General features: G+C 46.9%; 1 protein-coding gene across 1 annotated transcript in view; it reads right to left on the bottom strand.

Annotated features, from left to right (window-relative positions):
• The window catches only part of MPZL1 (myelin protein zero like 1), a 77865-nt gene that overhangs the window by 16525 nt on the left and 43843 nt on the right, over positions 1–17497 (bottom strand). The window contains exons 4-5 of the mRNA XM_019523907.1: positions 13930–14143; positions 3107–3239 (exon numbers count right to left, since the gene is read on the bottom strand). Coding sequence (XP_019379452.1) covers positions 3107–3239; positions 13930–14143 — 347 coding nt within the window. The remainder of the gene's footprint in view (positions 1–3106; positions 3240–13929; positions 14144–17497) is intronic.

Genomic DNA, 17497 nt, shown 5'->3' with positions numbered 1-17497 from the left:
CTTCCCATTAAACAGACCAACAGTACCTCCCCCTATGGAAAGGTAAGCAGCAACTCTACCAGGGCTAGCAGCTTCCCTAAGTACTGTATTCTCTACTACTCTTCCCCACCATCCACGGTAAGCATACTAAGCCACCAGGAAGCAAGTCTTCTTCCTTGATGACTCAGATTTAAGGTAACATACCAGTGACATGCTATACCCAAGCTGAACAGCACAACCCTCAGCACACAGAAACAGGGTACTATTACTACAACTAGAGACAGGACTACCAGCTCTACCACACCATGCAGGCAACTGCATGATGTCTCTAAACTAGTTATCTTATATTAGTTATCATCCAGACCAATTCAGTCCCTCACTCACTAGATGCTGGTGTCTGTCACCAGCATCTAGCTAGTGGTCACCACAGTAGTCAATAGCAGTAGATAGGCTGTCAGAGTTTAGAGCCCACTGGATTTATAGTAGAACGGAGCCACCATTTTCATGAGCAAATCATGAAATTGGAGGAAACTTTAATATTAGCTCAGTTCAGTTTGACTTTCAATTTTCTCCCTTCTGTCTGCGTACAAGAGAGGAGAGAAGACACCTCTCTGGAAAACTTATATTTCCCCTCCCCCTCCTCTTTTTAAACCCAGGAGAAGTGGCCCTTCAGATTTTGAGACAACTCTCCCCCTCTCAGCAACTTATTTTCAATCCTCTGCCATTCATACTCTTCTTATCTACATACATGCACTAAAGACTAATAATTTCCCTTCCTATCCGATAACTAAGCATCCTCATCTCACCATACACCTCTCCATAAAGAATGCACACAGCCAATGACAAACATGTGAGTAACGATACTGACATTGAACAGAATGCCTTTCACAAGCCAACCTTTTTGTTTATCCAGGGGCTAAGTAAACTTTCAGAGACCTGGTCTCTCAAATATTTAACAGGCAATAATTAAAAGGGAAGTATTGATGGGAGACCTACCAGTGAGGGGCTTCCACTCTTACTGGGACTGCGCCAGAGCAGCCCTTTGGGCAATTAAAATGCATCAGCAGTGATTTCCTTGGATTCATTCAAAGTATTCCTACAAGTCTGTATCGTACCTACAGGTTATAATGCAATTTTAAGAAGCTTGTGCACAGAGAGACTATGGTGATGGGTACTTCAGAAAAACAAGGTTACTGTCATGTAAGCAAAACAGGCATTGGAGTTTGGCTTTATTTCTACACGAAGAGTCTGAATTTTTTTGAATTCTAGTCCATGCACTGGTGAGTTCTCTACTGGAAGAGATCAGTGGGACACAGTCTGGGATAAGCAGCATTCCCGCCCTGATTAGACATGAGACAATGAACCCAAAGCACTTAATGAAATGCATCACCCCTCCCTGCCATTCTACGTAACAGATTCCAGCACAAGTTACAATGGAGTTATGTTAGCACAGAGCTAGCTGGTTAGTCAGCAAGGGAAGAGGAAATGTGTACACATACACACGGGTATTAAACAGCAACCACCAATGAATTAGTTACCATGGTGTCTAGTGGGACTGGAAGAGGAGACCCAGCCCTGTTACATTCCCAATCTGGCGTCTATATCAGGATCTCTGTAAAGAGAGGAAGATAAGCAGGATCCAATCCCAGCATACCAAGGCAGAAAGGAAAAAAAACAAAAACAAAAAAAAACACCAAAGTCAGTAAGAACAGAGATTGTGTCACTGCCATGCAGGGGTGCCAGATACCACCCAAGTGCCCCGCCCCACTTCAGCCCAAGACAGAATCATTATCTAAATACCAGTGCATCATACCACCACACACCAAGTTAGTTTCATTTAGAAACAAGTCTGCAAGTCTGTGGCATAGATGCGAACAGTAACCACAGCACATCCAGCCTTCCCCTACTTCCTCTTAATCAGTATGGCATGCAGCGGTGATATAGTCACTGAAAGCAGCATTAAATTCAAAGATTATTTTGCTGGAAGGAAGCCTAGAGTGGTTAAAACTATTGGAAGAACTTACAGTGCATGGATACTACCAACCCAGCCCTGGCACCACGTTGTGCATTGTTCAGACAGAAACACTGGAGAGCAGATCACTCATGAGCAAGGCATCTGGACCCTGGCACAAGAGCCCTTGCCTGTCAGTGCATGCTTCCTTTAGGTATTATTGTAAGAACACATGCAGAAAGAGAAGCAAGGCTTTCCACACTGAACTCGGAGCATACACACCCGCCTTCACTTCATTCAGTCTTACCCACTTTCTCTAAGCTCTCCAGCTGGGAACAGGACAGAGTAGGGAAAAGTTCCATTTAGAGACACCCAGAAAGGTTCCCTTAGAGAAGGGAAGTTTCTTTTATTGTCTAGGTAAATCACATAAGTGCAAGAAACAGGAAAGAATGTGTGGAGGTTGGGCTAAAGAAGTATAGAACCTGCTGCATTCAGTTTTGGTGCATGCAGCTTTGCATTCAGTACATCTTGGAGAGTCGAGGGGAGGGAGCGAGAGCTTGTATTCCCACAACCCTGCTTAAAGCTTTAATACTGTCCCCTCAAGCAGACAGGTGTTGTTTTTAAATCAAATTTATTTGGTTTTTTTAAATCTCAAGTGGAAACGAAGATAGGGAAGCCACAGCATGAATAGAGAGAGAGAGAGAGACTTTTTCTTCCTTAAGTTGAACAGTGTGCTGATAAATGGGGGTAGATACCCTACTTCCACAGTGCACTGGAAACCAGAAGCCCAGAGATACTCTCTCAGCAGACCAATTTATTGGAAACGCATGCAATCCATGGCCCTTTTTGGAGCAATGGGGGAGATTTCCTATGGGCACGAAACTATGATTTGGGGACAATAGAAGTTAAATGACTTTAATAGGAGTTGCACGTGCATCTAAGGATAGATTTGTCCATTCAAGTGTAGTATAGAGCCAGACAACAATGATCAGGCACAAGTGTGGACATGAATCCCAGCTATAAACCCAGTCCTCCACTTGATCCTGAAAGCCTATTTGGGAGGTTGCAATAGCCAAATCCTAAAGATTTGGCTGGAATGAGTCCTGCCCCATCTCAACCCCTTTGGTCCTCTTTGTTCTTCCCACTACACGCTGAGGAAGAGAGAAGAGTTCTTACCCAGAATAACGCTTTTTAGAGTTCTTCTTTCTGACGACGATACACGCAATAAGAGAGATGAGCAAAACAACACCTACAACTGCAGCAACGGCTACCCCTGCCACCATCATCATCGGGAACACAGTCAAGCTGTCTGGGGAGAAAGGGAAGAGCACAACATTCAAATCACCTTCGTTCTCTAGTTCAGAAGAGTCAGTGTGAACCATAACTCTTCCCCCCGCCACTAGTTTTGGAGCAGAAGGCAGTCCTACAGAATCACAAGCACAAGGCATGAATGGAACAGCAAGCAGAGGACAGTCCTATGAGCACAAGGCATGCATTTTTGTTTTCATACAGCATATTCAAAACTGATTTAATTAAGCTAAGGATTTTGACCCGGAAGTCAAGGAGCAAAGAAGGCAAGAGACTGACAACCTTAACTCTCGTAGGGCGTGTCCACACATGCAGGCACGTGCGCTTGCAGCAGCTCAAATAGAAGCAGTGCAAATTTGAGCCAGGGCTTTTTGCCTTAGCGCACGTGCCCAGACATGCACTTTGGTGTGGTGCACGTTGTGCCACTTGGGGCAAAATAACCCTGCCTGGCTCCTCCCGGATCTGCAGCCAGGGAGATCTGGAACCTAGGGCCAGCACCTGTGCTGGCCCCAACAGTGTAAAAAGTTGTCCTGTCCTGGCCCCAAAAGGCTGCCCTGGCAAGTAGCTCACGGCTACTCAGTCTCATGTGATTCTGGGACCTGGCCAATTTGTACCTGGGGACACTACCCCATGTGCCAGCTGGACTGCTGAAGCAGCTCTGAGAGTTCCCTGCACCCTCTCCTTACTGCAGCAGTCTGGCAGTGGGGGCTGCTGCATGGCTGTGACCTGCTGTGCACCTGTCAGACCCAGATAGGGACTGCACAGCCAGTTGATGCATCTGCCCCTCTGGGCCAGCCGCCAGCGGGCTGTGGCTGCAGAGTTGGCTCTTGTGCGGCACTACTGCCATGTGTGCCCCCTGCCCGGCCATCTGGGCAGCTATTGCCCGTAAGATGTTCCCAGTGGGGTGGCCCGCTTTGAACTGTCAAAGCATGTCCTCCTGGCCCCAAGCGGCCAGGGGGTCAGCCACCTCCAGCTGGGTCCAAGGTACCAGCTCTGAACCGGCTCCTCTGCCTGGGTCCTGCCACCGGCCTCCCTAGCAGGAATTCTGGTGATCCCTATTTGAAAACTGAAAAAATACCTGATAAAAATATCCCAAAGTCACTCTGTTAAATACCCCGAAATCCATGTTCCTATATATAGATATATATGGAGAGAGAGAGAGATTGATTTATATCTATAGATACATATATATCTAGAGAGAAACTATGAGATCAGTTGGGCCATGTTTTATTGATATATCTACAGTGTTAAAGCAATTTGCAAGCCTACCAGTGTCTCTATCATCATAATAAAATGAATTCTAAATACCCATATGCTTTGCTGTTTGCCTTTGGTTTTCTTACCATAGAACAGTTAGAGCTCCCTCTGACCCCTTCACTAAACAGGATGTGGGGACAGCTGCCCCTGCAGCCACAGCTCCTGCCAGCAGGTCCCATCCCATCTGGCAGCTGGGAACACAGGGTGTGCGCACTGGGGGAATGTGGGATTTGCAGAAGGGTGGTGGGAAGAGGGGTTGGGGGATGTGGAGGGATGGGGGTGGTCCGTGGCATGTGTGGGTAGATCATGGGGAGACTGTGGGGGGGCTGTGCAGAACAGGTGGGTCCCCTGCCCCCCACATGGCACAGCACAGCTCAGACTCCCCCACACAGGGGCCACATAGCCCCCCCATTGGGGCCACATGCCCCACCCCTGCTTGTTCCCCCAGCCCCCCAGATCAGTGACCCCAGTGGCAGCTGCTACTGCCAGGAGTGCAGGGCTTTTTCTTTTTTTGCTTTTTTTTTTTTTTTTTTATTGCCAGGATGCTGGGGCCAGGTAAGGCAGGCGAGGATCTCTCCATGTTCCCCTCATCCAGGCCCCCTCCGCACTTATCGGCACAGAGCCCGGGTCCAGCTCCCTGCATGGGCAGGCAGCATGCTTCAGCGACTGAGGGTCAACCATAGAGATGCTCTGGCCGGCTACCGAAGTGTCTCTGTGGAGAACCCAAGCCTCCATTTGCTTCAGGGCATGGTCCCGGACCGTACCCTGCCCCACTTTTTTCCCCCGGGGTATTTTTTGACCCCTGTATATCCAGGGGTCTAATTTCACCCCTGCACTGCAAATCTGCAGCATAGAGAACATTTTTTGATTCCCACATGTGCCTCCTGCATCATCTCAAAGGGCTTTGAGATGCTGCAAAAGACACACACGCGTTCATCTGAACACACCCGTAGTGTTTTACTTTGCTCTCAAGCAAAGCAATACAACTTTCAGTGAATTCAATTTAAAAAGAAAAAAAAAGGGACAGGTACATTTGAGGGCGGAGTTGAATTTAGCCTACATTGATGTACAAGTGAAAAGCACTGTACAGGAGCTACTATTCAGGTGGCACGCACCCAGTTCAGTTATCATTGATACAAACAGAAATATTAAGATTATCCTTAAAGCTTTTATTCATGCTTCCTCTACACCTTCAAATATAATCACTATGCATTACTATAAGGTCACTCTCTCTATTCTTAAGCAGGGACACTCTGTAAGTACTATTCCAGTAAACTGAAGAGGTAAGTGGGTTCTCTGCACAGCTTCCCACTATCCACTGTTCATAATCTACCCTTTGCTTTCAATTTATTTGCAAAAAGAGCTTCTTTTTTTTTCCAGGGGGGTGGGGGGAAGAAAAAAAAAAAAACAAGAAACAAGAAAACACACCCCAAGGGCTTATAGTGGAGGTCTAAACATGTTATTATGTATAGCCCTGCTGTTCAGAAGAGGTTTTCTCCTCAACATTTAACATGTAAAGCCTCCAACATAAAACACTATAAATGAATGAAATACACTCCAGGGTTGCACCTCTATGATGCATAACTACACCAGTGCTACCTGTGCCAAGGACACTTGACCTAGCAAGGTTTTCAGCAGGCAAAGCATTCCCATCATACATTCTGTTCAAGTGCTCATGATTCACCATACCCTCACACAGGCAAAAACCACATGGTTTTCAGCTTGCCATGCCTAGCCTGAGTGTGCGGTACACCCTTCTGGAGCTGGCACACCACAGTTACATAACGACATATATTCAAATCCTGTTCATTTTGGTTTTCTACCTACTTTCAACAGCAGTGTTGCAGGAGAAACTACCTATCCCAAGCCCTCCCAATGGCTATGCCATCCTTCTAGCAGAGGAAACACTGATGCTCATCAGCTCCATTAGCATGCAATTTCTTTTTTGTTTCTTGTTTTGCCACAAAAACAAAAGTGTTTACGACATTTTTTCCTTCCAGTGAATGGAGCCATCCAGGGCCTTCTGTAACTTCCATCTCCTATGGAAAGGAACCCCAAAAGATGCATCACAACTTCAAGAGCAAAATGGAAACAGTGAGAAACTAGTAAGTGCATTAGCTTCACGGGAGTCTAATAGACATCACACTCATAACGCAATTTATGCATTAATCATGTTATAAATAGTAGCCCTGCCATACAACAAATGTGGAACAACAAAACAAGAGGCCAATCAAGTTCTAAGTAATTTTTTTGGCTGTTCCCCATTGTGCCATCAATTGAAGGTGTGGCTCAGTAAAGCTCCACCACATGTGCCAGCCCCATGCAGGACTGTCAGTCTGCCTACATATGGAGAACCTGTCAGCTGATGCTGCACACAGGCAAGTTTAAAGAGCCTCATCGAAGGCATGGTATCAGGGACTAGTCCCCAATACCATACTTCCCATGGCACCCTTTGAACATCTGGATAGGCAGGGAGTCCAGCATCAAGGTCACAGTCCCACCACCTGTCATGCAAGTGAGGGTTTGATAAATTTTATCCAAGATCCTCAATATTGTGTGTCCTGCCTGCTGGGGGCAGGGGGGCAGGGAATAAATAATAAATAAAAATCCCAGAAGGCTGAGTTACAGTGACTGAAGCTGGCTCTTGATTGAAGCTGGTTCTCATAATCCTGCCCTTCCAGAAAGCAGAGCATTAAAAATCAATAAATAACCAACCAAACACAATGAACACCAACCACTATATTTTTGATTAAGTAACCTGTATCAAAATTCCTCATTTTTATACCGTCATTCTTCAATTTCTTTCATATTAACAAAAGGTTGACATTTAAGGGGTTTTTTTGAAACTAAAACAGACTTTAAGAAGCTACAGATAGCAACCTACGCTAGATGCAAACAGTTACAACACGTGAGTGAACTTAACATGAACATCCTAGTTTAAGGGGCAACAAGTCAAATGTATTATTAAACCCTTCTGCAGGTTAGTTACTACATCTAGTCTCTTTTGGGAGTGGTATTTATACAAACAAAGGATTATGTACATCTTCAACATAGGGCCTTCCATGCTTGACAAATTATTGGTTCAGCTGCCATAGAATAGTCCAATCAATGTATTTCAAATCTGATTACACTGTATTGTATAAAACTGACTGTTAAATTAGTAAATTAATCATTTTAATTCAAACTAACATTCCAATAGATACTAAGATCTTCTATTCATATCCAAAAATATTCCTAATTTCTCTTAAATCTACTACCATAATAGTCTGTTCCTATAACCAAGCCTTCAACAGTGGTAATTTTCTTTGAGCTGCTTAGTTAAGAGGAAAAAGCTTGAATTGGCTTTACGAAGAAAAAACAAGCCAACAAGGATTTTAAACAGTCTGACATGCCATATCCAGATTGCTCAACACTGTCTTTTTATGCCAAGCAAAATTCTTGCTGTAAGCAGTTCCCTTTTTGTAAGTAGGGCATGGCTAAACCAACATAGGGAGATCAAACTTTTGCTCTCAGTTACTTATTAACTTCATATTTTCTCCAAAAAGCTGTTGCTAAGCTTGCTATTGAAACCCAAGTATATATTTTCCTCATTCCAGGAACTGACTTAGGAAACATGCTTTAAGAAAGTCAAAATAATCAAGCTGTCACAGTAAAAGTCTGCTATTTATCAGTTGCAACTGATTCAAAAGTACATTTTTTCCACTCAGTTTACCATTTGTGACAAAACAGCTTAAGATAGACACCCAACTACCCAATTGTTCTGTGACATCTGTATTCTGGTTCTCTTTCCAGATTTTATGGTCTCCCTAGAGTTAACGCGCCACGCGTCTTCTAGAAGGTGGGAGGCAGGGTTTGTATATCAGGGGCCAGCTCTTGGTCTGTCTCCTGTGCAGATGATTCAGCCTCAGGGACTACAGTTGTCTTTTCTAGTTTCTGACAGGTAGTCAAATCTGTCCTGCAAGGCTCACATGAAGCATCCAGTGACTGTGTGGAAGCACAGGTCAAAGTTGTCATTTTAATTCAAAGAGAGTCGTCCTTCCAAAGGATACTGTGGTTAAAACAGAATACAAATTGTGTCTTCAGTCAGCCTCTTGCCATCCACTGAGAAAAGCTCTCTCTCGAATTCTTGGGAGAGTTTACTTCTGCTTTGTCTCCAGAAAATATGTGCTCTTTGAAGGACCCCGTGATCTCTTCATCAGTTCATCCTAGATTAACCTTTGGTCAGCATCTTGCCCTTACAACTTACACCCAGGAGAGGACCCCGAGTATTCTCCCCAGCCTCAATTCCCACACTTCACTGTCTCTAGTTAGCCGCTGTGGGACTCTGCAACGTTCAGTCTGAAGCTCACAGAGAACAATCAAGGAGCTCTGCATACATCAGGATTGTCCAACTGGCAGTTCGCAAGGGGTTCATGTGCAGCCCCCAGGCTCCTACCCAACTCCCACCCCACTACCACTTGAATTGCTAGTGCAGCCAGAGCCTCTCTGCTCCTCCTCCCTCCCTCAGCTTTTACTTCCTGCTCCTGCCCCAGGGGACAGGGCAGCGCAGCCCACAACAAGGTGCAGCAAGGGAGTGGAGGTAGGACCACCCACGCAAGATGCAGTGGTAATGGGGAGAAGTCACCCACAGCACAATGCAGTGCAGGCCTGGGAGAGCCCCAAACAGTTAAGGTCTCACTAGTGTGAACCATGGACCCCCAAGATGAACAGCTGTAGCATATCTAACTGGAAGTATTCACTACAGAGTGATATGAAGTTACTTAACTGTTCCAAGCCGCTGAATTAACATTAAATACTACTAAACTTCACATTTGTTTAAAGTTCCCAATTGTTTCTTATTTCAGTTGCATTGAGTATTAGCTGGACATACAACAGGGGCAGGCATTTATTTTGGCTGAAGGGCCGCTTAGTGAGTTTTGGGGACCTGTTGAGGGCCATATCCATCTCTCTCCTCTGTCTCCCCCTCTTCTCTGTCACTACCTCCCCTCCCATCTCTTCTCTCTCCCCCACTCACTCCTCTTCCCTCTTCTATCCCTCTCCTCTTTCCTCTCCTCTCCCCCACTTCTTCCTCTTGTCACTCCTCTTCTATCATTCTCTCCCCCTCTTCCCTTTCTCCCCTCTTCACTCTTCTTCTCTGTTTCCTCTATCTCACTCTTCTCTCTTGCTCTCTCTTTTCTTTTCTCTTCCCTCCCCTCCCCTCTTCCATCTCTCCTCTGCCCCGCTCACTCCCTTTCTTCTCTTCCCTCTCTCCTCTGTCCCTCTGCATCTGGACTCCTGAACCTACCAGCAGTCTTCCACAGCCTGCACACTGTAGTGGAAGCTCTGTCCAGTCCACAGCTGATACCACTGAATGGAAGCAATCCCGCCTGCCCACCTGGCACCACACAGCAGTAGCTGCCAGCTGCCCACAAGCCAAATCCAATGAGTCAACAAGTTGGCAGTCATCCACCTGCAGGCCAGATTGAATCTGTTCATAGTCCGGATCCAGCCCATGGCCATATTTTGCCCACCCCAGCATACAATGTGGTTCACCAGTGGATGACTACTCTAGTCACAAGCTTTAAACTTTTAGCAAATACTTTGATAGAGGACCAAAATACATGCATTAGCAAGGAGAAAGAGCCAGACAAAAGTCACTTTTTTAATCAGTTACGTTATCTCAGGTGACAACCACCTTTGTTTAGAAGTAAAAACTTAAAAGGTTTTTCAGCCTTTAAAGGGCCTTACAAACTAAGTCAGACACTTAAAGGCTGAAAGTGCTTCTTGTTACTTTAAAGTTTTATTAGGACAACTAGAGGTGTACTGATATATCTGTTGCATATATCAGCACTTTTATCTGTGCTGATCCTATATCTGTTGCATTAATCAGCTCTTTTGGTCATTGTAGCCAACAACACTTACAAATAATTATGCCTTCTGACCAGGGCTCTGGACACCTGGGTTCCCTCTCCCCCACAGGACCGGGGCCACTGGAAGCTTGGATCTCATCAGGAAATGGTGGATTTCCCCTTGCAGGCAGACAGCATTCTAGCTTGCAAGGATCCTGCTTTGGGCTGCTGGGAACAGGACACAGGGGGCCCACGTGCATGGGCATGGCTGCATGCATGCATGTGGCCAGGAATACAGCCAGGAAGTGTGGAAAGCAGTTCCTGGCTGTATTCCTGGTAAGTCCTGCAGGTAAGTCTATGTAGGTGAAAGGGTGTGGGAGAGGGGAGAGGGGCAGCAAACTGAAGCCCCCACGGTGAGGGAGGGAGTGGGACAGGGGGCACTGCCCAGCCAGGGAAATGCATGGGATCCAGGGCTGGAGCAGGGAGCAGAACAGAGCCATTGGTGGCTCGTCCAGGGGGCGCAAGGGCTCCCAGCTGCTGTGCGCACCCCCCTGGGGAAGCATGGGGGGAAAAGGAGGATGTGCCCCACCATATTTGTGCACGGGGTGGATGCAGGCTGCTTGCTGTGGGCTCAGGGGTCTCTGCTCTGCTGCCTTTCCCTCGGAAGCCCTATGCTGGCAGTGCATCCCCCGCCTGCCTGCCTGGCAGCAGCATGGGCAGTGAGTTGTACCTCCCGCTGCTGGGCAGGCAGAGGATACACAGCTGGCATAGGGCTTCTGGGGAAAAGGCAGCAGAGCTGAGAGCCCCAAGCCCATATCCGCCCTTGCCCCGCTCAGTTCTGCTCCGGCCGTGGTGCAGCAGGGGAGGGGAGTTGTGGAGCAGGGAGGGGAGGCAGGCATGTGTGTCACCCTACCCTCAGCCCAGCCAGGTCCTGCCCTTCCTGGGCCCAGGTCCATTCAGCTTCCCCCCATGGGGCACGGAGGCTTGCCCTGCCCCTGGCAGCAGCAGCACCAGGAGGGGAAGGGGTCCGTTCTCCTACTGGAATCTAGCTCCTAGGACATGGGCCCTGGCTGCAGGGGAGGAGTAGCCTAGTTTCCTGGGACCTGGAACAGTCCTGTGGCACTGCCCTGGGCAGAGGGAGAAGAGCAGGGAGCCTGGCCCAGAGGCCACCCTGGGCAGCCAGGAAGGCTCATACCATCCCACTGAGCCCTGCTGGGCAGGTTCAGACAGCTACCCCTTGGCACTTTTACATGTGCTCCGGGGGTGGGGGCGACAGTGCTCCAATTAGAGTGGAGAGCCGCTCTAATTAAAGTGCTGCAGGGTTTCATGCATCAGCATCCCTGCACTTAAATATGGCAGCACTTGAACTAAAGCCCATTTGACAAGCTTCAGTTCAAGAGCCCCTGCTGCCATTTTTAAATGCCGGGACACCGATACATATGAGATACAGGAGGCTGCTGGAGCATGCCCAAACAAATAAGGTTTATTTATGTCAGTAGTTTAAAATACTTTGCATTGTTATTAAATACCAGTTATTGGACTGGCATCAGCTGATATGATTGGTTAATAATCAGGTATCAGCCAATAAAATCTTTATCAGTGCACCCCTAAGGACATCATCAAATAATCTGATCCATTTCATACAGAGGCTTCAAATTAGGGCCTTCCTGCCCCTAACAGCTATGAAACTATGAATCTCTAATCTTTCATTTTCTTCTCAGAAAGTCTCAGCATTTTGTACACAAGTCACTGGTTTAAGGTGTTTTAAATGATTTAAACAAGTTAAAATGATACAATCCACTCAAGTCTATTTCAGTGCGCACACCGGATACACTTGAGGCTTAGCTATATCTAAACACAGATTTATAATTAAAACAGATGAACTTGTGCACAGAATATCAATGATTACAAACTCAGTCATTAGCACACTGATGTGAAGATCAGTAAAGACTTCTTCACATTTGCTACGCCTGCTAAATCTGGGAATCTGGATGTGATGGCGAATGATGGTATGCAAATTGTGGGAAAGGAAAATCCTAGAATAAGCAGCATTGCTTTAACTACTCTACCTTACACAGAACAGGGTCAGGGGCCAAGAACACAGAGGGAACCAAGAGCATGCAGTCAGCCTGATGTGAGACTGAAGATGTGCTCTGAAATGTAAAATCTATTACTGCAGGTTGGTTAGGGACTGCACTGGGAAGACTAAACAGATAAGTGGTACTCAAACTTCTGGCCCCATGGGCCTGGCACCATGTTCCTCCATGCTGCACAAACTTGGGTTTCTCACCTTTGAAATATAGATAAATGCAGGAGCATAGCCAATTCTTCCCATCTACACTACCTCTATACCAGTGGTGGACACCCATTAGTCTTCCTGAGAGCAAAGAGAATCCTTAACAGTTATGAGAGTTACGCGAATACATTTATACTGGAGGTAGGAACACCTAGTACTGCTGAGCAATCTTACAAGTATGCTGCCAGGAGATTACAATGGCAAAGTTTTCTAAAGTATATAAAACATGAAGCCCACACTTCAAGAGTTGAAGCACAACTCTCCTTACTCCCCAGCTCTCACCACTACCTTCAAAAGATTCAGAAGAGTTCAGAGTGCAAAACACTATCCAGACAGTAGAGAAACAAGCTCATGTACCTCCTTTCATTTTTTTCTCAGTTACCCCTACAACCAAGATCACATTTTTTCTTTCCCTTCAACATTACTGAACTGATTCCATGAAAATTAAATGTTTAAATGCCATGATTTAACCAGAACCAATTAAATCAAAACAACTGAATAGCTGCCTCCTAGCTCAACTTTAGTTAAACAAACATTAAGTTTTGGTTTCATATACAAAGAGGAAGTAGCTTCTGCAAACAGGACTTTTCTTAACAGGTCAGCAAAATACTGAAAGCACTATTACATCACTTCAATATAACATCCAGCTAAAGATGTGTTGTTGTGCGATTGTGGAAATGTTTCATTGAACAAAGAAAAAAAAGAAAGTTCAGGGTCAAAGACTGTTTAGTTTTTGATGCTTACATGGCAGAGACTTGAAAGCCTATTAAAAAAATGCTATTGTGTCAAGAATTTAAGTACCTACTTGGAAACTGTAGTAGCTGGATGGAATTCCACCTTTCTGAGAATTCAGTGTAGTGATAACACTACCTACATCTGCTAGTAATGTAAATAAGTTTGACTCTTCCAACCTTGACTTATTCTGTCTCCATTCTACTAGATGAAAGAATTCCATCATCCATTTAAGTAAAGGCATGGAGCCAAGAAAGTTTTGCCAGTATGATGATACACGGAATGTTAGTTTCCCGTCAGGACATAAGCTTTCTACGTACCAACCCCACCCCTTTGCGGTTCTACAAGTCAGACAAGGTATCTGGAATAATTTTCAGATTTTAAGACATGCCAATGTAATTTGGCAGTTCTGTACAAGGGCAAAAGAAAGAATGGTCAGGATACTTTCAGTCACTTACAGTGGTTCTGACAGGCTCCACCTATGGTGATGCTTCGGGGAAGATAAGTAAAACCAACAGTCAGTCCTAGGCTCAGAATGGCACAAGAAAGAAGAGACGGAACAGCTAGAAAGGGAGTACCTTTCTCCACAACTCGAAGTCGGATCTCTCCTGCTTTGACGACTATGTCAGGTGGGTTCTTGACATCACAGAAGTAAGTGCCGTTGTCCAGGAACTGCATGTTTGCTATGCTGATAGAAGCATCTTTCTTGTTAAGATCTCCAGCCCAGCTGACTCTGTCCTTAAATGGGATGTTCTTTCCAGTGTAGGGCTTCCCAGAAGTATAATAAAAGAACTGTAATCACGGAAGAAAAGTAAAAGGAACATACCATTAGAGGACTGAAATGTTAACAGTCCCTCCCTCAGTACTGTGGAATCACCAGCTCTTCTGGACCCTTTCCAGCCTGCAAGGCAGGAGCAGCCAATCCCCTAGAGCAGGGGTTGTCAACTGGAGGTATACAGTGAGCAAGGGTTTTCAACTGGGGGTGAGGGCAGCTGCGCCCCTCTGCGAGCTGCACAAGTGAGGCCCAGGTAGTCAGACATGGGGAGGGGAGTCTGCATGCAGTGGCGGCTGCCGCCATCCACCATCCTGCACTGCTGTCATTCCGTGTCCGGCCTTGCTCCCCCTGCTCCACATCTGGTCGCCAGGGGTACACTTATTCCCCAACAATCACTACTTTTTCTAGCAGGCCACATTCTACAGTAGGTTGTCCCACTCATCTCCAAAAGCAACATACTTAATTTCAACCTTCAAGTTCATCAACCTAAACCACCTGCAAATATTTTAAATCAAAGGAGTCTCACGCTAGAGGTTGTGACCTGAAGATCATGGATTGGTATCATGGGTCAGGACCACTCTGCCCTTAATGAATTTTTAACTGGAAGAACAATTCCACGCCCTACATGTATGGGACAAGATTCCCAGCGTTCTTGTCCTAACTACTCATTTGTTCAGCACTTACCAGACAGGGATACAGTTCCAACTAAATACATATAATGTTCAAGTATGAGATGTAGTCACAACCACTGTGACAAGGGGAGGAGGAAGAGAGGAAGGGAAACGCAGAATATGAAGGAAGCCTCCCGAGAGCTTCTTTTTAAAGTTTATTTAAGAAGGCAGGTTTTGTTGAATCCAAGAATTTTAAGACATGAAATTCAAGGGTGTTCAAAACAGCAATGTTTGAGAGGATCAACCCAGACAGCAAATGAAATGCAAAATTCCTCAGCAGCATATCACACCCTTCCAGAATGTGGGCTGCGGCTAAAACTTAATCTGAAAAGTAAGAAAGAATCAGAGTGGTGAATTAAATTACAAATCACCCCTGCAACAATCTTAGCTCTGAACCCAGCAGTAGCCACTGAGAACAGTTTGGCAAGTGTAATGCTGCAACTTGCATATCTGAACGATTATGAAGTGCTATCTGTCCATGACATGTTCCAGAGTTGCACTGCAGCACTTTTCTGAATTCCAGGAAAATTTACTATGGTCAGTGTAGCTAAGTGGCATGGAAGAATTAACTGGAGCAGGTTAGCGAATGTGTCACCAACAAGCAGAGAAGCGGAGATGTATAGCAAGATACCAGATCCACACATGGTACAGAACTCATTACTGAGATTGTAAAGTCAAAACTGACATCAGAAAGTTGAAACAGGGTGTCAATTTAAAAGGGTTGTAAATGTGAAACACTGTCACTCGAAACATTGCCTGTATTTACCATTGGGATTTTTCAGCTGCCCAATGGGATACATGACTGTTTTATTGGACTTCACAAAAGAACTGCTGGCAATACCTGGAGGATTCCTTCTGGGACAGGAGTGAATGGGAAACTAATGTTTCGCAAGTGTGGTCCTACATGTGGAAAGCAGTCTCTGTGCTCAAGTTTAGGTAGTGCCTGCCCATTATGCCAGATCCAAAGCAGAATTAGTTTTAGCAAAGAGAGATGTCAAGCACCCTCTAACAAGGTCTGTGCTCTGCAGCACTTGGAGTACTACAGTGCTAGTCTGGGCATTACAAAAGGTAGAAGTCAAAGAGAAGAGAGTCATTGTTGCATTGCAGGGGTGACACAGCCCTTAGTATTTCCTAGTTTCCAGATATTGATGTTAAACTAATCTCTACTTTCTGGAAGGACACAAGGCACCAGTGCAAGCTTAGCACAATATTAAGAAGCATTTAATTTTTCTGGCTTTTGTACCACACTCAACCTCCACATCAACCACAACCTTACTCCATTCCATCCCTTTGTGCCCTCTGGCTCCTTGGCAACAATTACCTCAGCCACAGAGCACACAGGCTCATGACAGTCCTTTGAACATCAGCATGGGACCTGCTTGCCAGAAGAGGAAGCATAAGGGAAATAGGAATTTTGCATTTACAGCTCTGCTTACAAAAATCTGAAGTCTAACAAGCCTACTGATGACACAACATCCCCCCTTCTTTCAGCAGAAAGGAGGGAAGCATTCCTAAATCCAAGATTCGGCAGCAGTCTGGTATTTGGATATAAGCAGTGTCACATCTAGATGTTGTAAAGTGTTGCTTTAGTTGTAGTCCAAGGGTGGGCAAAATATGGCCCACGAGCCGCATCCAGCTCGCAAGGCCATTCTATCCAGCCCGTAGGGCCCCTAAAACAATGTAGAAAATTAATATTTCTCTGCCCTTGGTTCCTGTCAAAAATGGAGGAATTAAGAGCAGTAGGACCCAGGGGAAGCCCGGCAGGCTCCAACAATAGCAGGAACCACCCAGCCCCACCCCCCAGCCGGAAGCCCCAGCCTGGGTTTTTGGCTGGGAACATGTGGCTGCCTCAGCAAGGGAAGCTCAGGTAAGTGGAGGCAGGGGGGACCCTGGGCAGGGAAGGAGCGTGGGGGTGGGAGAGCGGCCCCTCCCTGCCCCACGCCCAGTGCCCCCCACTGCAGCTGCTTGCAGCCTGCATGGGGCTACCTGTGCCCGCTCCAGACAGCCCCATGCGGGCTGTGAGCACCTGCAGCATGGGGCACCGGGCATGGGAGGGGCCGCTTCCCCCCCGCACTCAGCTTTTCCCCGGGCTCCTTCCCTGCACGGAGAAAAGTGGCCCCTCGCCCGCCCCATGGCCAGCGCCCCGTGCTGCAGCCTCCTGCAGCCCACATGAGGCTGCCTGTGAGCGCCAGCCATCGGGCAGGCGAGGCACCACTTTTCCCCATGCTCAGCACCATCTTCTTTCCTGCCGGTGAGCAGGTGGTTGGGGCTGCACGTTACCCCCTGCCTGTACCGCAGGGCTGGGGGACACTGGGTTTGAGCAGGTGGGGAGCCAGTGGGAGCATGGGGCCCACCACCGGTGTCCTGAGGCCAGTGCTGGTGGGGCCCAGAGCAGAGTGGCAGGAATGCAGGGTCCCGGCTGGCACGGGCTCTATGGAGCCAGGCCAGTTCCCTCCTCTCCCTGCTGGTGCAGCCCAACCCAGCTCCACAGACCCCTGCCAGCCTGTGCCCCTCTCTGGGCCCCACCGGTGCTAGCCCTGGGGCATTGGTCCCAAGATGGTAACCAGGGGGCGAGGCATCTGTCAAGGGGTGGGGCACCTGTCAAGGGGTGGGGCTACCCATGCGGCCCTCGACAGCCTGCCAAAACTGGGTAAGCGGCCATCTGCCCAAAATAATTGCCCACCCCTGTTCTAAACTGCT

This window comes from Gavialis gangeticus, unplaced genomic scaffold, assembly GCF_001723915.1.
Source record: "Gavialis gangeticus isolate Ggan-Ray unplaced genomic scaffold, GavGan_comp1, whole genome shotgun sequence".
Taxonomy (NCBI): Eukaryota; Metazoa; Chordata; order Crocodylia; family Gavialidae; genus Gavialis; species Gavialis gangeticus.
The sequence above is the reverse complement of the archived record's forward strand: the minus strand, read 5'-3'. Positions and strand labels throughout refer to the sequence as shown.